At 45.5% G+C, this 23,599-nt stretch overlaps 1 protein-coding gene across 3 annotated transcripts in view; it reads right to left on the reverse strand.

Annotated features, from left to right (window-relative positions):
- LOC133420678 (NACHT and WD repeat domain-containing protein 2) overlaps positions 1-5,281 on the reverse strand; it is a 115,531-nt gene extending 110,250 nt beyond the window's left edge. For 2 of the 3 annotated variants that reach the window (XM_061710443.1, XM_061710441.1), the window contains exons 1-2: positions 4,492-4,960; positions 2,830-3,001 (exon numbers count right to left, since the gene is read on the reverse strand). In XM_061710443.1, the coding sequence (XP_061566427.1) occupies positions 2,830-2,980 (151 nt within the window). In that variant the 5' untranslated portion in view covers positions 2,981-3,001; positions 4,492-4,960. Of the gene's footprint in view, positions 1-2,829; positions 3,002-4,491; positions 4,961-5,209 lie in introns of those variants that run through there. The other variant, XM_061710442.1, reaches the window with a different exon arrangement.
- Between the last annotated feature and the right edge of the window lie 18,318 nt (positions 5,282-23,599).

The following is a 23,599-nucleotide window of genomic DNA, read 5'->3' on the forward strand; positions in this document are numbered from 1 at the left end:
AAGAAAGAAAAAAAAATTCCTACAGATACAATAGGGCCTTCGCACTGAAGGTGCTCGGGCCCTAAAAATCGATCTTTAGACATACAAATCGATTTTTAGAAATTCAGATGAGAATCGATTTAGAATTGGAAAATCGATTTTTTAAACACAGGCCTAGATGACTACTGACAAAAGATGCAACAGAAGGAGCCTTCATGGTCTCTGCTTCTTACAGGTGAATATTTGATCATGAATATCTAAGTACTGATCCAGAGGACATGAACTCTCCTCCTCTAGCATCTATTCACAGTCTTCACTTTTTAACGTGTATAGATTTATGACAAGGCAGCAACGACTGGATGGAGATTCGTGCACAATAAGTGCGTCTTACACACTTTTTGTACATATACAAAGTGAAAATAACGTATCTGTACAAAGTTATAAAGGAATATGAGCAATATTCCTTCATACAAAATCTTGAAATCCTACACAAACTCCCGGACCCCCATCTCATTTTTTATATTGTAGTATCCGTAAGTGTACCTAAGACCGTGCACTACTTTCTACGACAGAACTATTATTGGAAAAAGCCTGAGGACATGGATAGCACGCTCGTTCACCCCTTGAGATTCCACTAGATTTTGCTGAATGTTACTGTTGATGAAAGCCTTAAATTGTTGGTTTTTTTAATCACATTTTTATCAGCAAAACTCCTAAATTGCTCAACTGTTGTTCCACTTACTCTGAGTGGTGAATCCCTCTTCATATTTACTTCTGAGAGTTTCAGCCTGTTTGGTCAACCAGTAAAGAGATTAGTAACATGTCTCATGGTAAAGACTCTCTTAAGTTACTTACAAATTAGTAGCATTGTTCAACATTTCTAATTTCTTAATGTTTTTTTTTTTTTTTTTGAATTTACAACGCCTTAAAGATTTTTGGTAGAGGTGTAACTGCAAACTACGAAGCTTGTCGTGTAATTTCATTCAAAATGCGACGGGAAACACAAGTTTACAAGAACACAGATGTGTTTTCTAACAATCGCTGGGAGTCAAAGTTGCAAATTAATCTGTTTGAGGTTAATGACCTGATAAGTCCGGATTCCTGATGTGCTCTACTGTAGTGAATGCGTGCATGGATAGCCCCCTCTAGTGCACATGAGGAAGCGGGCTCAGTGGCACGGTCACGTCTATAAATAACATGCCTTTAAGTATTAATATCATCTTATACCAGCAGGACCAGGTTGCTCCTCAGTTAAGACATTTATGCTAGTACAGTACAGTTTGTGAAAACGGTATCTCAGTTTAACCAACGGTGCAGCAAATAAATAGAAATCTGACACCACATCTAAAAAAAAAAAAAAAAATACAATATTTACTCTTGCAAGGACTAGATGGTTTGACGGAGCTGAACTTGCAGGAGAATCTGCAGAATGTCTGTGTTGCGATCTAAACTAAGAATACTGTACCGGTGTAAAGTCGCCTCACTGGGAACAGCAGCCCACAATTAACTATTCCCGCGTTTCAAGCTGAGATGTGTATCTTTCCATTTGTGCCGATTGGTGTGAAAAGAATGACTCTGAATGGCTTTCCCTGATTGTTTTTCCACCTGCATGGAGATTTTAGTGTTACATTCGTGCTGAGACAGTTTGGTCTCAATGACAGAGTCAGCTACAGGTGAATACAAGGCTCTTCCCTTCCTCTTTTCTTTCTTCTTCTTTTTATTGTGTCTGCTGCAATTTGCACAGTGAGAGAAAGGGAATGACAGTGATGCATCGACGAGTGCAGCCACCCTTTTTAAACCTTGGCAATGCCCTCCTTCTCTGTCCCTTCCTCGATCATAGCCTACTCCACTTCTCTTGCCTTGTTTACTTCACTTTTACAGCCTCTATTTTTTACCCCCCCCCCCCCCCCCCCCCCCTCCCCACCCTTTTGTCCAGAGGGCATATTCAAATCCAGAGATGCAGCTGGGGTGTCTCCCTTGTGACCTAACTGCCTTGCACTCTGCTCACACCGTGCACTGTGTTTGAAAGCAATATGTTGTGTCATGGCATTACTGGAATAGGCACAGAACAAATGCTTTTTTTTTTTGTCAAGTTGTCCTGCTGCCACAAGGATAAGTTCGTAGGTGAGAAGATCACTGCCTGTGAGTCAAATCCAATTTAATCTCGGAGTACTTTCCAAATACTATAGGATGCCTCCAGGCAGAAATATTTTATATGTTAAAAATGCCCCCACCCCCCCAACACTGACCATCTGTGTTAACTTCATCAGCAGAAAGAAAATATGAAGCACTGCAAATGTTCCAGACCTGTAAAAGCTGCATATATCTGTGAAATGAGGTACCAGCGTGAGTTTGGCGTTGATCCAGCTGGGGGGGAGATGTGGGGGAGATATGGGGGAGATGGGGGTGTTGTGCCAAAAAGTGATTGCCTGTCAGAATCTGATTTCTTCTGATTTTCTGGCTGTGGGAGTGCGCACAGCAGCCCGTTAAACGATAGCGCTAAAACGTCAGATTTTCAGATTATGAAGCTGAAGAATGAGATCAAATCATATTTAGGCAGAAACAACCTTTCATTAACTGTATTTGGCCTTCAATCAATTTTTGGCAGGTGAAATTGCCTATTTTGTGTTGTAATGGTCCTTTAAAAGAGTTAAAAGCAATCCTGTGAGCGCTAGTGTTTATATTATGAAGCTCAAGAATGAGATCAAATCATATTATAGGCAGAAACAATCTTTCACTAACTGTATTTGGCCTTCAATCAATTTTTGGCAGGTAAAAAGACCCATTTTCAGGGGAGAAATCAGATTCTGGCAGGCAATCACTTTTTGGCACGGTAGGGGAGCCTCTTACCGTCGGGGTTGGCGCAGATGAAGACGCGCACGCTGCGGCCGGCGGGGACGTGGTGCGGCGGCAGCGCGCTCATGTTGCCGCTCACGGCCGCCCTGCGCAGCGCAGACTCCCGCGGGCACGGCTGCCTGCTGCCCGCTCCCGACGGCCACATGGGGGGCGACTTCCAGCGTGGCTGCACACACACACACACACACACACACAGGCACGCAAACACCCGCACACACACACATGCGCACAAGAAAGGGTCAAGTTAGGGCGGCCAGGCGCGTCCACGCACCCACATTTAAAGCCTGATTTATGGTTCTGCGTTAAATCGACGCAGAGCGTACGCCGTAGGGTTACGGCGTGGCCGCGTAGCTTACGCCGTAAGCTCTGCGTTGGTGTAACGCGGAACTATAAATCAGCCTTTACGCACAGATTCCCCTGGATCCATCCACACATGGAGCGTCAACAATGGGAATGGCGTTGGGCTTTTTTCATAGGTTAAAAAAAAAAAGAAATATGATATATATTTATAAATAAATACATATAAACAAAACTATTCCGTCGACTTGAATTAATGTGCAATAAAAGCAATGGGTGACAGTAGCGTGCCAAGCCAAAACCATGTCGCCCATTGATCCACACACCATTCAAGTTAAATCTACCAAGTCTTCTTTCCTTAAAACATGAATGAAAGTGCTCGTGTTTGTTCATGCATTCATGTAGTGGGCATTACAATAATCAGTACTGGAGTTGAGGGGGGATGAGGGGGGATGGCATCCCCCCCTGAAATAAAAACGGTCCAAATCCTCCCCCCTGTAAAACTGCCATCCCCCCTTTCCATCCCTTATGTCATTTCATCAATGAATGTGGTTTTACTGCTATTTCAACATTTAGAGTCATCACCAGAAAAATAACGCCAGAAAAAATAACTTATTTGTCAATTTTCACCTGTAAAGTAAATTTTCACTTGAAATAAGTAGAAAAATCTGCCAGTGGGATTTATCTTCTTATTACAAGGAAAACAATCTTGTTCCACTTGTTCTTCTACTTATTTCAAGTGAAAATCTACTTGAAACAGGTGAAAATTGTTGTTTTTTCCAGTGATGAGTCTTGTTTTAAGTGTAATGAGATTTTTTAACTAAAATGAGACATTTTAACTAGAAATAAGACAAATATTCTTGTTAAGATTGTGAGTTTTTGCAGTGATCCATTTTACTTATCCTGTGAAGGACAGAATCATATTGATAAGTTCAGAAAAGTGTTTTTTATTGTTGTGTTTTGATGTATTTGATGTAAGCCCAGTGGATATTTAAAGCTTACAGAAGGCTGCATTTAACTGCTGCTATGTCATTCCTGCAGTATTTCTGCAGGTGTTTTGGTCACTGCTATTATTTGTAATATATTATATTATTTGTAATCAGCACAAATTATCTGTCCCCATATGATAAAATCCACCATCCCCCCCTGATTTTTCTTTACAACTCGAATACTGACAATAATAGTACAGTACGCACAGCCAGCCATCGCCATGGTGCATGCGTAATGTGTATATACACGTCCTTGGACGCATTCATGAATTGTCATGCCATAGTGGGACAAAAACAAGACAAACAAAACAAACGAAACGACACAAAACTGGAGTAGACGAGCAAGGCAGGCATCAGCCGCGGTTCCCACCCCAGAGAAGATGCTCGTAAAGGCGAATAACCGCACAGAAAGGTTATTCCGTCCGGCAGGAGCGCGATGCCAAGGCGCTGGGTTTCACGTAGTTGGACTATCTTGAAATCTTTGTTTCACAGATGGAAAACCTCGCTTGAGGGGGAAAAAAAGACAACAAAAAAGCGAAAGGGGAGGAAAAAGTTGAGCAGTCCACCACTGACTGCATCAATTCCTCCAAACAACTAACTGTGAAGCCACAGACGCGGCGAACCCACGGACTTCTTGGCTACTAACGCTGGAGACGAGGGCACGACGGGACACTTCTTGTTGCTCACATTCAGTCGCTTCATTTCGGGGAAATATCCAAACGTGGAGGACGGTTCAAGAGGCGGTTAAAAACGCCCATTTAGAGCCGCCCTGAGCGGGAGACGGGCGCCGGGGAGACGGTGGAGCGGACGCCGCGGCTCGGTGTGTCTCCGCGTCATTGCTGCTGTCTGTGTGTTTCTGCGGGAGCGCACAGCACAGCGCGGCGCTTGCGCGGCAAGCTCGCAGCACGCGCGCGCTCACTTCCGGTTTCAAAATAAAACCACCGCTTCACCAACAGTTTTTCGCCGGTGAACGAGTTTAGGAGCTATATTTCGGAGTTTATGATAACAATTCAAGAATAGAAAAAAAACAACGGATCTCATATGTACACACTGCGGATATTTTCAACAGCGTTGAGGTTCACACTCACTTCGAAGTCGTCCGCCCGAGTTACGCTTTTAAGCTGAAAAGAGGAGAAGGCTTTTCCGGTCGCGCTCCAGCTTCCTCCGTGGGACTTGACGGGAGTGAGAGGATGCTGAGGAGGTTTCCTCCTCCTCCCTGTCTCCTTCCTCTCCTCTCTCCGCCGGAGGATGCTCACCCCGCTCCTATTAAAATTGCAATGGAGCGCGTAGTCAGCATTGTGTTGTCCTAAATGACGCTACAACCCTTTTCCAGTCACAAACAAAACTAGACATTAGGCTGCCCTTACAATGACTCAGTCTTTTATTTACTCAGCAGACGTCAAATAAAGTTCAAAACGGTTTAAATAGTCAGAAAAACGTGTCCTTAAAATCTGTGGACTGAAAATGAACAATTCTCTGAGTGTATCGGCTACTTATCCTTGTTCCCAAACTTAGAAAAGAGCACAGTTTTACGATAATTGCAGGGTATAACCAGTACTGGAGTTGAGGGGGGATGAGGGGGGATGGCATCCCCCCCTGAAATAAAAACGGTCCAAATCATCCCCCTTGTAAAACTGCTATCCCCCCTTTCTATCCCTTATGTCATTTCAACAATGAATGTGGTTTTACTGCTATTTCAACATTTACAATCATCACCAGAAAAATAACTTATTTGACAATTTTCACCTGTTTCAAGTAAATTTTCACTTGAAATAAGTAGAAAAATCTGCCAGTGGGACAAGATTTACCTTCTTATTACAAGCAAAAAAAAATCTTGTTCCACTGGCAGATTTTTCTACTTATTTCAAGTGAAAATCTACTTGAAACAGGTGAAAATTGTTGTTTTTTCCAGTGATGAGTCTTGTTTTAAGTGTAATGATATTTTTTTTGACTAAAATGAGACATTTTAACTATAAATAAGACAAATATTCTTGTTAAGATTGTGAGTTTTTGCAGTGATCCATGTTACTTATCCTGTGAAGGACAGAGTCATATTGATAAGTTCAGAAAAGTGTTTTTTATTGTTGTGTTTTGATGTATTTGATGTAAGCCCAGTGGATATTTAAAGCTTACAGAAGGCTGCATTTAACTGCTGCTATGTCATTCCTGCAGTATTTCTGCAGCTGTTTTGGTCACTGCTATTATTTGTAATATATTATATTATTTGTAATCAGCACAAATTATCTGTCCCCATATGATCAAATCCACCATCCCCCCTGATTTATTTTTACAACTCGAGTACTGGGTATAACACCTTATTATTTAGTAACAGGTTTCTGAATGCCCCTTTCTGTGGCAGAAAAGGTAGGGCTTTCAATTAATTGTTTTATCGATACATGTACCTCTGCTTTGCAGCCTCTGTTATTCGTGTAGGAGGTTTAAGTGCATTGGACTTAAACTAAACGGAATTGATTACCGTGCTGTTCTTGTGAGGAGGGGAAATGCTGAACCATATATTTTTCTCCCTTCTCAGTCTCAGTGTTTAACCATTTCTCTCAATCGGAGATGTGTCTGACATGAAGCTCAGCCGCTAATGCTTTCAATTTATGTTAGGAATGCACAATAATAAGGACTTATGTATAGAAGTATATTTTCCTGGTTTAAAATGTTTTAAATTAGGAAAAACATAATAAGGAGCTATGAGACTCTGAGTTCTGCACTTAATCCACAATACGATACAGACAACTTTTAAAACTGGTAGCTATACAAACACCAAATCTAGGTTACGTTCATAAACTAATGAGGCTGGAGATGACTTACAGTACTGCTGCAGGTCTTGAGGGTGATTCCGGCTTTTGCAGGCGCACACAAACCTATTTAAGTCAGCCTGCAGGGCCACCAGCTCACACCGGAACAAAACCCAGGCTCTGGAAAAGATCAAGTGGAGCACCGGGAACTGAAGCCCTGTTCCCAACGGTGGTATGACCTTTCCTAGTCTGGTGCTTCCATGCTATCTCATAATACCAAGTCCGTTGATCATGGGTGCACCTGCACTGGATTACTTTTCCAAAGGATGTCATTTACACCGCTTTTTTGCTTGGTGTGATGAGGGGGAGGTTAAATGCGTGTTTTTGCTGATGAAAGAGTTACACTGCAAAAACTCAAAATCTTAACAAGAATATTTGTCTTATTTCTAGTTAAAATGTCTCATTTTTAGTCAAAAAATGTCATTACACTTAAAACAAGACTCATTACCAGAAAAATAACTTGTTATTTGACGATTTTCACCTGTTTCAAGTAAATTTTCACTTGAAATAAGTAGAAAAAATCTGCCAGTGGAACCAGATTTATTTTCTCATTACAAGCAAAAAAATCTTGTTCCATTGGCAGATTTTTTCTACTTATTTCAAGTGAAAATTGACTTGAAACAGGTGAAAATCGTCAAATAACAAGTTATTTTTCTGGTAATGACTCTTGTTTTACTGTAATTGTGAAAAATTAGACATTTTAACTAGAAATAAGACAAATATTATTGTTAAGATTTTGAGTTTTTGCAGTGTAGGCATTCTTTGAAAATTGCTAAATGGACCACAAGTGAATAAAAAACGATGTCATCTTTGAATGTTTGCTGAACTACAAGTGTGAGTAAATATCCTTTGGGCAAGAGTTCTGACATCATGTGTGTGTGTGTGTGTGTGTGTGTGTGTGTGTGTGTGTGTGTGTGTGTGTGTGTGTGTGTGTGTGTGTGTGTGTGTGTGTGTGTGTGTGTGTGTGTGTGTGTGTGTGTGTGTGTGTGTATATATGTGTGTGTGTATCCAAGGTTTGGCATGTGTAAGAGCTTGCTTCCTTTCCCCAACCCCTGAGCAACTCTCTGAGCACATGTGAGTCTCCTGGTGATGAGATATGATGTGTCACCTGGTACACATGCAGACAGGAAGGACAGCCACTTTCTGTTCACTTGGCAAATACCCCAACTTCATGACTGGCTGGTGATGGATGGTACTTTTGTCAAAACAGCTGCAAATAAATGGGGAGTGGGAGGCAGGGAGGACAGTCTAAATGTGCATCTTACCCTTTGGGTACCACTACATTAACTCCTCACTTGACAAGCTTTCCGAGCCACATTAGTTAGCTGACTCAGAGGTCAATCAAACCACATACATCCCTTTTGGGTCCGTGGACTTCGCGGCCATCCGTTTTTTGTTTTGAAATGACACAATCAAAATAGAGAAATTATCCAAAATAATACGTTTCCCGTTTTTTGTTTTGATAATAAAACACGAAAAACGGAAAACGGATCGTTATCCATTATCCGTTATCCTGCTGTCTTTTAGTGTGGTAGGCTTGATGAACTCTTCTCAACATTTTGCCTACTCTGCCCTCAGATGCTTTTACTCCTTTTGTGGACAGATATCCAGTCATCATTTTTCGACCAATTTTCCAGTCTTGGAGTTTTCCAGTATTGATTAGACGCTGCTTTTTTTTTGGACGCTACAACATCATCACTGCAGTTTCGTGACAGAGTGAAGACAAATTACAGATTAAACTCATGTTTCACTCCCATATTTGATTTATTTTCTGTTTCAACATTAAAAAAAATCTAAAACTGTTCATTTTCAATCTGATCAACAAAAGAACCAGAAACAACTTTCATCATTTATTAGATTTTCAAACACATCAATGAAATCGGATAACGGATAACGGATAAGGGATAACGATTTGTTTTCCGTTTTTTGTTTTTTATTATCAAAACAAAAAACGGGAAACGGATTGTGGCAGGGTGGAGGTGCAGCCACTCAGGTGATTGGGCACAGGTGTGCCCAATCAGCCTCTCCACCCTGCCTGCCTTCATAAGGCGTGGCTGCACAGCAGCAAGAGGTCTCTGCTGAAGGTGCTGGTGTCTGCAGTGAAGGAGTGAATAAACCGGTTCCTGCACAAAACCCTGTGTCCTCTGTCCTGTTGGTCGGCCCCAGTGGCAACGAGCTTGCTACACGGATTATTTTGGATTATTTCTCTACTTTTATTGTGTCATTTCAAAACAAAAAACAGATGGCCGCGAAGTACATGGACCCTTTTGGTTCCATGTCAGTAATGAGATGGAGAATCTCAACTATAGGACACATTTTCCTTAAAAAAAATTATAATAAAGTTTAACATGAAACACTAAAATCAAATATGAGGAAATTGCCTTCAAAATAGTGCAATGAGGGAATAAAAAAACATGACCATGCATAATTTATTCTTGCATTATTTGTGTGTCTACAGCTATTTCGAAAAGTTAGCATCACTTCTTTCAACCTCAAACAAGTCTAGTCGACTCTTGAGTGGATTTTCTTCTCCAGCACTTTTGCATAAATACCACCAGGGAGGCTGAGGAGTTTAACTAGAACATAATCACTCGTTCTCCTTTTGTAAAGGAGAACCGACACCTCAGCCTGCCAGTCCAGAGGGATATTTCCACAACACCCAGAGCCTTGAGGAACTCAGGGAGGACTTCACCCGTCTTGCAGTCCTTTCAGCATCAGCAAGCCTTTTAAATACCTCAGTCACCCTCAGTCTGTGCGTGTTTAGGGCAGTGGAGAAAAGCGTGGCCTAAGTTAAGTCGAGATCTAATTTTAATTGAAAGGTTTTGGCAAGACCTTAAGAGAGATGTGACCATGGGTGATTGCCAAGAAGCCTCAATTAATAGCACTAATATTTTCTTACACCATGTTTCCCTCCACCTAGTTCTCATTCTCACTACAGTTCATAATGTCACTTGAAAACATTATAATCCATGCAGACTCCTGCCTGACTTCATCAGTCAACCCGTCAATCACTATGGAAAGCAAGAAAGGGGCTAAAGATCTTTGATGTGGTCACACTTCCACCTGAAACCTCTGTGTTATTCCTACTGTACACCTCGCCACTGACACACTCCCCCTAATAACGGTCCTGTACCACTATAACATACAGTATATGCTATATCCCTAAGGGCCTTGACTCAAAGGAGGACTCAAAATGCACGACTCCAGGAACAAAAAAGAGTATTTATTCAAAAACGGAGCAAAAGGGCAATAGCAACAGAAAACACTCTTGACGAGGAAAAACAAAGGCTGAACAAAAAGCGCTCTCTGGGAGGATCAATCTATTGGCGCTTTTGCATTAGTACCGCCTTAACTCGGTTCTACCCGTTTTGCGCTTTTGCACTAGGGGCTGAGGCGGGCAGAGCCGCTCCAAGCCGATACTTTTTCTGTAACCATTTCAGCGAGGTTCTAATCAGGGCTGGGCAGGGACTATTTCTGACGTCACCACCCTCCGCGCCACTGATTGGTCGGGGGCGTCAGACGTTTGAATCAGGAAGCGGGAGTCAGCGCGAGAGCGACTCGCGGCTCGAAGCGATTTTATTATACAGCGCAAAACGTCTGTTTGGTGATCCAACTCTGAGGTGCAGATGTTCATAAACCTGGTGGCTGACGAGAGAATTAAAAAAGGGATGTAGACGGGCTGTTTTTTTCTCAGCCGCTCCCGGCTCCAGCTGATTTCTGATCAGCGCCGACATGAACAAAGGTGTTGCGCAATCGAGTACGTCACAGCAGCTTCACCCCAACCCCCCCACTTCTCCCCTGGCTGTGGAAAAACACACGGGGACAAACGGGTAGAGCCGCGACGAGCCGCGCGGAGCCGAGCCGGGCTAAGGTGGTACTAATGCAAAAGCGGCATATCACAACTTCAAGTACAATATAAATCTGGCGACGTGACTACACTTCAATCTGGCAACAAGACAAGGGGAGACACAAGCTGTGTCCCAATTCAGCGGCTGCATCCTTCGAGGGCTGGATTTGAAGGCAGATTACGTCACAGCGGCGCACCGAAGGCTGTCCCATTTGGAAGGCTCCTTCAAATGCAGCCTTCTTTTCCCGCCGTTTGAAGGATCCATCGTTGTATCCTCCGCGGCCGACCTTATCCCAAGATTCATTGCGCACAGTCAGAAAAATATTTATTTCCAGAAAAATATTTTCAGCTGGTGGACCACCAGGAAATCCCCCACAGGCTAGACCGTCTCATTTCACCAGCGTCCGTCCAGCCTTCGGATTGGCCTTCGCGGTCTTCGAAAGCGTGGCCTACGAAGACCGCGTCCTCAGAAGGACGCAGACCCTGAATTGGGACACACCTACAGACTATTTATACATGAGGTAGGGGAACTACTAGGTGGAGCCAATCAGGGGCGGGGTTGACAATCACAGTGGAGGGAAAATCAGTCAAAGTCAGGATCTGCAACGAGAGGGAGAAGGTGAGTATCTAAATAAAACAGGAAGTGCATGATGAGACTGGACATAAGCACACAATACCACAAGGACTAAACATGAAATTAACACAGACATGACATGAAACTAGGGGTGGGCAAAAATATCGATATGGCAATATATCGCGATACTTTTCCAGCCGATTCAATATCGATATTCAAAATTTGAATATCGATTTTTTATTATTTTTTTTTATTTAAAATTTTTTTTTTTTTTATCCCCGATTTTTCTTCCCATTATATCACACAGTGCTCCTACCTAAGTGACAGTCCTGGGCATTGCCACTCTCTACCAACCCTGGGAGGGCCCTGCACTGAGCTCAGGTTTTATTTCACGTTTTATTTCATTTTATAATTTATTTTTTATATAACACAATTGCCTGTCCTTAAAAAATGAAAAATAATGGACAGAGGTTTATTTATTTATGGATTTATATCTATACTGACTGATCACTGTGCCTGTCCTTGGTTTTAGTTCCATCTTTCTTGTGTTTATTATCATTTGCCACATAATTAAAGCAACCTCATACTAAATTTAATGTTAATTTCATATGATGTAAATAATATGAAAAACATATACAAATATGTTGTAACTTTAGCTTGTATAGTTATAATAAAACATTGTTTTGACTCAGTTTGTCCCATGAATTGTCACTATAATCTGATGAACGTGCAACTCGGATTTTAAGATCCATCACTATCATCTGATGTACATATATACAACTTGGATTTTAAGATGTGTAATGCATTTTAAAATTTTTCGGTGAACTATGTAGAATATAATAATCGGGATATCGCAATGTGTATCGTATCGTGGCTCAAGTATCGTGATGCGTATCATATCGTGAGGTCCTTCCCAATACCCACCCCTACATGAAACATGAAACACTAAACCTGAACATGACTGACATTAACACATTTGGCGAGACACAACCAGCCCCCCAGTCTCGCACTCAGCAGGCACGCCGATTTCTCCCAGTGGCCAGCCGCGGTACTGCAACAAAAAATCCCATGGGGCCCAGAAAGCTTTTTTCCCATAGACCGCAATAGTAAAAGAGAAGCCTCTAAAACTGTTCACAGAAACCTCCAGCTGTAATCACCCGCAATTACTAATCTTTGTATTCTATATTTTTAAGTCATGGACTTTATATCCGTCAATAAGGTTTTCTAACAGCCAGAAAAGTCAAAGAAAAGTCTCTTTCTGGGCGTGACGTCACGGCTGACGTCACAGCCGTGTCCGTGCACTCCATGGATGTATTATATTAATACATATTATATAATTATATTATATTAATACATTAATAGTATATTTAATACTATAAATGTTAATAATATACATTAATTAATATTGTAACGGCCAGCTTGTGTTTCACCCGGGGGTGTTAGAGTGTGACACGACCGGATGTTGGTGGCGTGAGTGTTGAGTGCACGTTAAGAGTGTTTGGGGTTCTTGTGCGTCTCTTCCGATGCTTGTGCTACTGGAGTGTTAATAAACCAAGCTAAACGTTGGAATACGTCTCTGCCTCCGATTCCTTGGATTACTACACTGGTGTCAGAAGTGAAGTCACGGTTGACGACGGAGGACTCGTCTGTGGGAGACGTACGTTTTGTTGTTTTGGTTTAGCTTCAGTTTTAGCATAGCTGGGTGAACCGCGCTCGGTATGAGCGTCGCGGGTGGATTAAAAGACGTGAAGATGGAACCGCAGGATGAACTGCAGACAGGAGTGGGCTTGCCACGGCTGGAGGTGGGCCCTGGGCTGATGGGTGCCCGTTTTCGCGGGTCACCGCTCCGCGCAATGGACGCGGCCGCCGGGACCCGCCATTTCGTCGGCGTCTGACGGTAACCATGACAACTCGCGGGCGCTGGGCTCCGCCATTTTCCCGGCGTCTAGCGGTAGCCATGGCAACGCTCCGCCACCTTCGGCCAGCAGTGTGAAGACACCCAAGTATACTGGCGGCTCTGACTGGGAGGCTTATCATGCACAGTTTGAACTGTTGGCGGATGCCAGGAGGTGGACTGCTGAGGACAAGGCACTGCAGCTGGCTTTGTGTCTGGAGGGTGACGCTCTATCTTGCCTCCTGTTACTAGACTCTGTGCAGCGGCGATGCTATGACGCCCTGGTGGGGGCGCTGAAGAGGCGGTTTGGAACCTGGTCCCAGCCAGCACTTGTGAAAAACGAACTGAGGGGGAGATGCAGGAAGCCTAGTGAGTCGCTCCGGGGGCTGGCCAATGATGTTGAGAGTCAGGTGCGGCGGGCATACGGTCACATGTCTGCCGAGGCACGCAGTGAGCTGGCTACTGACCTGTTTGTCGGGGCCATAAATCCACCTGACCTGCGCATACAAGTACAGCTTCAACACCCGAAGTCCCTGCAGGAGGCGTTGAAGGCGGCCATTGAGCGGGAGAGCCTGTGGAGCGCGGCGGCCGGCGGAGGACAGGAGGCGGGCTCCCATGCAGTGAGGTCGGTGTCGGAATGCCCTGCCAAGGAGGAGGTGCCAGCCTGGGCGACGGAGATAACTGAGCTGCTGCGGGCGGTGACTCTGCAGGCGCCACGTGGGCCACGCTCCGGTCCACAGGTCTGCTGGGGGTGTGGCCAGCCTGGCCACATCAGGAGGGACTGCCCTGCTGCTCGCTGGGGGAGGGGAAACGCCTCAGGGTCCGCATAAACGGGGATATGCGGACCCCTACCTCCACTGCTACCCCAACGCTGCCAGTCCGGGCCTGCAGCCCGGCGGGGGAAGTACAACAGCACAGCCAGGGGGAGGAGGCTCCACTCCCCCCAGAAGTAGATGACAGCACGCCGCCGCCTTCACAGTTTCGTCTGCCAGCCGGAGGAGCCCAACGGCGCAGCGAGGGGGAGGAGGCTCCACCCCCTCCAGAAGTAGATGACAGCGGTGCTCCACCTGTCGTGGTGGGGTGGATCCGGGGGAGCTCTGGTGCCAGGAGCTCCTGTCACGTCGCTGTCTCCGTCCAGGGGGTGCCTACTGCGGGCCTGGTGGACACGGGGTCGTCGGTGACGTTGGTGAGACCTGACGTTCTGCCCAGCGGGACACCTCTACAGCCTACAGCGGTGCAGCTCCGCACAGCCACGGGCCAGCTGGCTCCCATGATGGGGAAAGGGCTGCTGTGGTTGTGTGTGGGGGGCAGAAATATTCGCCATCTGGTGTGGGTGGCGGACGTGCAGGACCGCTGCATCCTGGGGCTGGACTTCCTCCAAGATACTGGTTGCCTGCTGGACATGGGGAGGGGTACGCTTAGCTTTCCAGGGGGTCCCACGGTTACTATGGGTACCACTCACCGGCCGATCTGTCCAGTCACTGGGGGTGCCTGTTGCTGCTCCCGCCTTTCCCCGCCCTGTTCCCCTTGTGCCCATGTATAGTCCTCAGTTTACCGGCCCAGTGGACATTCCCCTTGCATCCCCTGTCCCCATGCCCCCCTTCACGTGGCCTTGTTTCCCCCCCTACCCTGCCCCTTCTCCCCCAACAACGAGAGGAACTGTGATGTTTCTCGATGCCCACTGCCAGCAGCTGTCCCCGCTGGCCCCTGAGTTTACCCCGTCGTCTGCGCCTCTCCCCAGTCCCGACAGCATGCACGCCCCTCCCCTACGGCTGCAGGGAGGGGGAGACAGAGGAGAGCTGTCCCTGGGGGGAGGAGTGTGGAGGGAGGAGTATGGAGATCTGGAGAAGCAACAGCAAGAACAACTGAGACTGTTACTAGCGGAATACCGGGGCAGTTTTGCGGCGACTGAGAGTGAGGTGGGGAGGACGCACATGGCGCAGCATGTGATAGACACTGGACATGAGCGGCCCATCAAGTGCCGCCCGCGCCGCCTCCCTCTTGCTCGTCATCAGGCCAGTGACAAGGCCGTGGGGGACATGCTGCAGTCAGACTTTATTGAGCCGTCCGACAGCCCTTGGGCGGCGCCAGTGGTCATGGTCGCAAAGAAGAATGGAGACTGGCGGTTCTGTGTGGATTACAGGCGGCTCAATGATGTGACCACTAAGGACTCGTATCCTCTCCCCCGCATCGACGAGTGCTTGGATCTAGTGTCGGGGTCCTCGTGGTTCTCCACGCTAGACCTGAAGAGCGGCTACTACCAGGTTCCCCTGTCTCCTGAATCCCGCCCGAAGTCTGCCTTCTGCACCGGTCGGGGTCTGTGGCAGTTCAAGGTACTCCCCTTTGGACTATGCAATGCACCTGCCACTTTCGCTCGGCTGATGGACAAAGTACTGGCTGATATCCCCCGCCAGGAGTGCCTGGTGTACCTGGATGACATTCTGGTGCACGGGCGCTCCTTCGAGGGAGCTCTGGAGTCGCTGAGGCGGGTCCTGGGGAAGTTACAGGAGGCGGGTCTGACACTGCACCCGGAGAAGTGCCGCTTTATGCGGAGGAAGGTCACGTTCCTGGGGCACGAGTTGGGCGCGGAGGGGATCGGCACCATGGACGAGAAGGTGCGGGCTGTGAAGGACTGGCCAACCCCCCGCGACCAGGGTCAGCTAAAAGGATTCATAGGTTTGGCCTCGTACTACAGGAGACACGTCAAGTCTTTCGCCACCATCGCAGCGCCTCTGTACCGGCTGCTGCAGAAGGACAGGGACTATGTGTGGTCTGAGGCGTGCGAGGAGGCGTTTGTCAGACTGAAGCGAGCATTGTGCGAGGCTCCGGTTCTCGCCCCGCCTGACCCCACCCTGCCCTTCATACTCGACACGGACGCCAGCAGTGTGGGGGTGGGGGGTGTTCTGTCACAGCCCTGGCCGGGAGGTGAGAGAGTGGTGGCGTATTTCAGTCAGAAGCTCAAGAAATCTGAACGGAATTACTGTGTCACCCGCCGTGAGCTCCTGGCAGTGGTGCTTTCTGTCAGGCATTTCAGGTACTACCTGGGAGGCCTCCCCTTCACTATAAGGACTGACCACTCCGCTCTCCAGTGGTTATTGACTTTTCGTGAGCCGGAGGGGCAGGTCGCCAGGTGGTTGGAGGTACTACAGGAATACGACTTCAAGATGGAGCACCGACCTGGGGCTCGCCACTCCAACGCGGACGCCCTCTCACGTCGGCCGTGTGCAGCAGACGGGTGCCGCTACTGCGACCGGAGAGAAGCCCGGGAGCTGGTACTGCGGACAGATGGCGGGGAGTGTGCAGCCGTCAGGCGGCTAACGGAGGCCGTCTGCAGGGAGTTACAGACTGTGACTGATGCTGAGTGGAGTGACGAGCAAGAGAGGGATCCGGACCTCCAGCCCGTCTTGCAATGGGTGGAGGCCCAGCAACGCCCGCCCTGGGAGGAGATAGCACCCTCCTCCAAGGCAACTCAGGGACTATGGACTATGTTTGACTCGCTGCGGCTGTCCCGAGGCGTGCTGCAGCGGGCGTTCAAGGCAGCAGCTACCGGGGAGGAGCAGTGGCAGGTCGTGGTCCCGAGCGGCCTGCAGGAGACAGTGCTGAGGGCCATGCATGGAGCGGGCGGCTCTGGACACTTCGGCGTCAACAAGACACTCCGCCGACTTCGACAGAGCTTCTACTGGGGGCGGCAGAAGAGGGACGTTGTTGACTTCTGCCGTCGCTGTGACCTCTGTGTTGCCCGCAAAGGCCCCACAGGGCGCTCGCATGCGCCACTCCAGCAGTTCCCAGTGGGGTGCCCTATGGAAAGGGTGGGCATAGACATTACAGGGCCGTACCCACGCTCAGATGACGGGAACTGTTACGTCCTCTCCGCCATGGACTATTTTACTAAGTGGCCGGAGGCATATGCCATCCCAAACCAGGAGGCCGAAACGATTGCAGATGCCCTGGTGGGGGGCATGATAAGCCGGCTAGGGGTGATGGAATCCATTCACAGTGACAGAGGAACAAACTTTGAGTCTCGGGTGTTTGCTGCCGTGTGTGAGCGCCTGGGCATACACAAGACCCGCACCACTCCGCTGCACCCTCAGAGTGACGGGTTGGTGGAGAGATTCCACCGGAACATGGGAGATCAGCTGGCCATCGTCACCTCTCAGCACCAGAAGGACTGGGACAGGCACCTGCCCCTGGTGCTTATGGCCTGCCGCTCTGCTGTACAGGAGTCTACAGAGTGCACGCCAGCTCTCCTCATGCTGGGAAGAGAGCTACGCACCCCGGCAGAGCTGGTCTTTGGACGGCCGCCCGACGCCCCGGCTGTCCCTGCAGGGCCGGAGTACGCCAGGAAGCTGCAAGACCGCCTGGATTCAGCTCACAGCTTTGCTCGGAGGCAGCTGTTGGAGGCCGGAGTGAAACAGAAACGCTACTACGATGTGAAGTCTCGGGGACGGGACTTCAAGCCAGACGAGTCGGTCTGGGTCTTCAACCCCATAAGGAAGAAGGGGCGCAGCCCCAAGCTGGACAGCAAATGGACTGGACCCTGCAAGGTCCTTGAGAGACTCGGAGAGGTTGTGTACCGTGTTCAGATGCCTCCTCGGGGGAGGAAGGTGGCCCTCCACAGAGACAGACTGGCCCCTTACAGGGGGGGTCCTCCTTCCCCCGACACGGACGCACCGGCGACCTCTTCACCTTTGCCGGACGTTCCCCCCTCCCCCAGCCCCCCAGACACACCACAGGGGGACCTCGTGCCTGGGTCCCCTGCCCCTTTGCCTTTGCCCACTGCCCCTTCCCCGGGGACTGGCCCACCGCCCCTGGCCACTGTTCCCTTACCCCCGACCCCCACAGGGTCTCGCCGGAGGAGGCGGACAAGGCCTCCGGCGCGGTTGAGAGACTATGTGATGTCCTTTGGGACGCAGGACTGTTGACATGGACAGTGATTAAACGTTGAAAAAAAAAAAAAAAAAAAAAAAAAGATTGTAAACTTGTATGTTTGCTGGGTTGTGGGGTTTGCTCTATTTCTATGCCATGTTGCTTGGGCTGTGTTTTTTGGTACCTTCCTGTTCGGTCCTCGAGGACGAGGACTTTTTGTAAGGGGGGGGTAGTGTAACGGCCAGCTTGTGTTTCACCCGGGGGTGTTAGAGTGTGACACGACCGGATGTTGGTGGCGTGAGTGTTGAGTGCACGTTAAGAGTGTTTGGGGTTCTTGTGCGTCTCTTCCGATGCTTGTGCTACTGGAGTGTTAATAAACCAAGCTAAACGTTGGAATACGTCTCTGCCTCCGATTCCTTGGATTACTACAATATATTATATTAATACATATTATATTAATACTCGTTCTCGTTGCCCCGGGGCATGATGGGAGGCCCCAGAGCATCATGGGAGGTGACTCAACTGCGCATGCTCTATGGGCCCCTTAACGCGGAAGTCCAGAACTTTTTCGGCGTATGCAACAGGCGAGCAACTTCCATTGAAATGAACGGCGGCCATTTTCCTGTCCGGTATCCAGTTAATATAATACATCCATGGACACAACACCCAGACTTCCTGTGCCACAATTCCACCCTCAAAGACACGGTGTAACCCCTTCTCACCTTCCCTGCACTTCTCCATCAGCATTCTCAAAGCTAACGCTGCTTCTATAGGGCTTTATCTTGGTACCAAACCATACTTTTGCTCACAAACCATTGCCTTTTTACTCACCCTAACTTCCACTACTACAGATTCACATAGGCTGACCAAACGTCCTCTTTTCCCCGGACATGTCCTCTTTTTACGTCCTGTCCGGGGCGTCCGGGCGGGTTTTATAAATTGATGATAATGTCCGGTTTTCCTTTTGTGTGTGTGTGTATATGTGTGTGTGCGCCATGGATGTATTATAGAAACGCCCCCCAGTTGCGTGCGCCCCCCAGTTATCCTTGTTTGGTGTATGGTACGCGGCGATGCGCAACGTACGTGCGCGTCGCTGCGTACCATACGGCGTAGGTTCTGCGTTGGTGTAACGCGGAACCATAAATCAGTTTACGGAGGTCCCGGGAGTCGAGAGTGTGCCAGAAAGCATTACCTCCTGAAATAAAAACGGTCAAAATCATCCCCCCTGAAATACAAATGAATGTGCTTTTACTGCTATTTCAGCATTTAGAGTCATCACCAGAAAAATAACACCAGAAAAATAACTTATTTGACAATTTTCATCTGTTTCAAGTAAATTTTCACTTGAAATAAGTAGAAAAATCTGCCAGTGGGACAAGATTTATCTTCTTATTACAAACAAAAAAATCTTGTTCCACTGGCAGATTTTTCTACTTATTTTAAGTGAAAACCTACTTGAAACAAGTGAAAATTGATGTTTTTTCCAGTAATGAGTCTTGTTTAAAGTCTAATGAGATTTTTTTTTAACTAAAATAAGACATTTTAACTAGAAATAAGACCAATATTCTTGTTAAGATTTTGAGTTTTTGCAGTGATCCATTTTACTTATCCTGTGAAGGACAGAGTCATATTGATGAGTTCATAAAACTGTTTTTTATTGTTGTGTTTTGATGTATTTGATGTAAGCCCAGTGGATATTTAAAGCTTACAGAAGGCTGCATTTAACTGCTGCTATGTCATTCCTGCAGTATTTCTGCAGGTGTTTTGGTCACTGCTATTATTTGTAATATATTATATTATTTGTAATCAGCACAATCTGTCCCCATATGATAAAATCCACCATCCCCCCTGATTTTTTTTTACAATTCGAGTACTGACTGTAACTGTTATTATTTTAGACATAATAAAAAAGTTGAGTAACTTCTGAGAAGCCTATCTGAATTTCCGTCTTTGAGAGATATTATTTTGTAATATAACTGAATATTATATCCATACATATTAACTTTAAATATATTAAAATGATAACGAATATTTGAGTAAACTGCGAGTATCATTTAAGTAGGCTATCTCGTGCCCGGGCTGAGTGTCCTCTTTTTTGAAAATCAAAATATGGTCAGCCTAGATTCACATCTTTTCTCTATCTTGAGATCAAAATTAGCCTTCAGATATTTGTAGATATTTTACTTAAACATTCAATTAATTGAGCGATTTTTCTTAAATATTTAATTTCCAATGTGATTTCAAATTCATTCTGCTCGAAACTCTTATCAGGTGTTGAACAAATTCAAGTGTATTATATTACTTAAAGCAGTCTGAATTAAATTTAAATTACAAAGCGAGATTCCGATGCTGTGAAATGAAGTACTGGAGATTGAAGATTATACAGATTGATCCGTAGAGTCTTTTGTGATCTTGAACAAAACCTTGAATCTGGACCTGCTCCTGCAACACCACTTCTGGGATCCTGCAATCTGACCCCACTTAATTTCCTTCAATGGGATTTCATTTCCATAGAGCCTCAAATTAATCTGCATGAGCCTTTAGCATCACGGACTGCCTGTGTGATTAGAAGTCTCTGAGTTATTGCTGTGTTAGTGTGGTTTTGGTTTTGGCACGGCTGTATAAATGATTTCCTTGGTTTCCTGACAACCTTTCCCAGATTTTCAAAGGACAAGATGCTTCTTATGATGCTCAACAGTTTATTTATGCAAAGCAGATTAACTTCGGGACCTTGCAAGTCACCGGATTACTCATGAGGGAAATATCTTCGCCATTGACAAAGAGGAGCTGCTTTTACTGCTTTGATTTTGACATGTGAAAACGATTCTGCACTTTAGGGGTGTGTTTTAAACTCTTTTATTTCTATAAATACTCCCCCACCCCCCCACACGAAACATTTCTCCAACATATGCATGTAGAGATTTGTTAGTGAGACACTCATAACAAAACCCAGGAGATATCCAAGATGCAAGTGAATACAAACCTGCCAGTGCTGGCTTATGCATACTCAAACATAATCCTGCTATTAGCCGAGCGAGGACTCCAATCAGAGCTTGACAATGATAGGCTCGCTCACTCTTCCTCTTTTTCACAACAAAAACAGAGGATTAGGAGGCGTGACTGCGTATCTGCTGTTTATGTATTTATATAACAAACAGGTCAAATATTAAGGGAAACCTTGAAGCACAATCCACAATGACCGCTGATCACTGCATCAGTCGTATCATTTTCATTATCAGGGGACTTTGTGATGCATTTCCCATAAACTCCAGCGATCAATTATTATGGAAGTTAATCGCACTGTAATCATTTTAGTTGTATATGGAACAATGCATGCCTTTGGAGAGGCTCGTACATTCCATACTGTACATCCAGCTGGTAAAGGAACAAATGTTATGATCAGTACAATTTTTTCTTTCTCAGTTTTTGTCCGGTCACAAAAACACTGGAAATAAATTGGGGCAGTTTGATCTTTGTCCTACTGGGAAAAAAAAAGGGAAACGAATTTACCCAATAACAATGCTATAAGTTACAAATGCCCTGTAGCACCCTATAATGTAATAATTTCCTGAAAATGTAATAACGCCTGAAAATGCAATTAAATTTGCACTTAACTCAATCGAAAATGTAATAAAACCCAATAATGTAATAACTTCCCCACTAATCTAATAAAATATCCTGACTGATATTGTAATAACATTTTTACCAATAATGTAATACCTTATTACATTATTGGGAATTTATTACATGGTACGCAAAGTCTGCAATTTAACCCAATATTCATTCTGGTGTTTCAAATCCAGTGTATATAACATTATTAGATACTTAAAACACAAAATGTGGAACTCTGGACTGAAAATGAACATATATATTACATAATTTTTCAAGTATTACATTATCAGTTTTGGAAGAAAAAAAAAAGACCCACCTGAAAATGTAATAAATTCCCAATAATGTAATAAGGTATTACATTATCGGTAAAAATGTTATTACAATATCAGTCAGGATATTTTATTACATTATTGGTGAAGTTATTACATTATTTGATTTTATTACATTTTCGATTGAGTTAAGTGCAAATATTATTGCATTTTCAGGCATTATTACATTTTCAGGCGTTATCATATTTTCAGGAAATTACGGTATTACATTATAGGGTGCTACATGCCCCTTTAAGAAATGTTATCATTACCTACAGTAAGTTTCATCTTATTTCATTCATCAATTACATTTCAAGAATAAATACAACATACACAAATCTCTTAATTCCTCCAGTTCATTTTCCTAAAGATATGAACCCTGTGCCAAAACCTGGGTTGTAGCATGGATTGTAAGTGGGGAACAAATATCGGCCCAAAGTCGGCTTGTCAACAGGTTCCACAGTGTTTGAAAATATGGACTCAGAATGGATGTACTAGGTCTTTAGATGAAGCAACATGGAGTTACATTAAGCCTGCAATCCCTATAGTCTTCCTTTCTTAGCCTCGTCTCAGTTTAACCCACCGGTATTCCTTATAGGGCCCCATAAATTTGGCCCCATAGGTTTCCCATTTCAGGTCTATTACAATGAAACCGTATAGGACCCATTTCATATGACCGACTCAAATAACCATCTTTTAACCCAGATGGACACTGACTGGGTAACTCTCAAGACACGGCAGTTATATTTGGTCAGTCGCAGCACATCTCTGGCTCCATTACCTTTGTGGCAAAGAGAAGGGGAGAAGTGCTCAGCTATTTATAGGCATTTACAGCCACATCAGCCCGGACACTTAATAGCTCAGATTGTTTGCCCTTGAACTGTGACCCAACAATTTTGGACTTCTCTTTTTCCTTCTTTTTTCCATGTGAGAGTAACCAAAAGGCACATTGATTATACTTTATTATTGATATATTTCCATTTCCTTTGTTTTCTTAGAGTATTTCACAGAGTTTTGTATCATTAATCTGTGTTATTTTTCAGTTAATTAATGAATATATGTTTTATATTAGTTGTCCTCTCATGAAGTCCATGGTTTATCACCTGTCTTTACATGTCATACACCTGGGCCCTCCTCCCTGAGGTATATGTAATTATCATTGAGTGCTTTTTATTATGGATAACTTTTTGGCTTTCTGAACATTGCAAACCCCAATTTTGGGGTTAACTCATTACATCCACTCAGGGCCGCCGCAAGGGGTGTGCGAACCGTGCGACCGCACAGGGCCTCGTGCCCCAAGGGGCCTCGTGCTATTGGCCGTTTTTTTTTTCCTTTTTTCCCTTATAAATATCAACAGTCACGTTCCATTTCAGACCTAAATGTGTACTAGTCTGTGCATATCAATAAATATATGTGGAATGATGTGCGTGTCTGTTGTTCAATACAACTGATCAGACCAAGCGCAGACACAAGCTGCTCTGATCCAGACGGTGGAGTTGGAACAAACTGTCACACAATGTCGAGAGAACGAGACAGATTCAGGAAATTTCCATCAGGGGATGAAAAAAGA

This window comes from Cololabis saira, chromosome 20 (assembly GCF_033807715.1).
Source record: "Cololabis saira isolate AMF1-May2022 chromosome 20, fColSai1.1, whole genome shotgun sequence".
Lineage (NCBI taxonomy): Eukaryota > Metazoa > Chordata > Actinopteri > Beloniformes > Belonidae > Cololabis > Cololabis saira.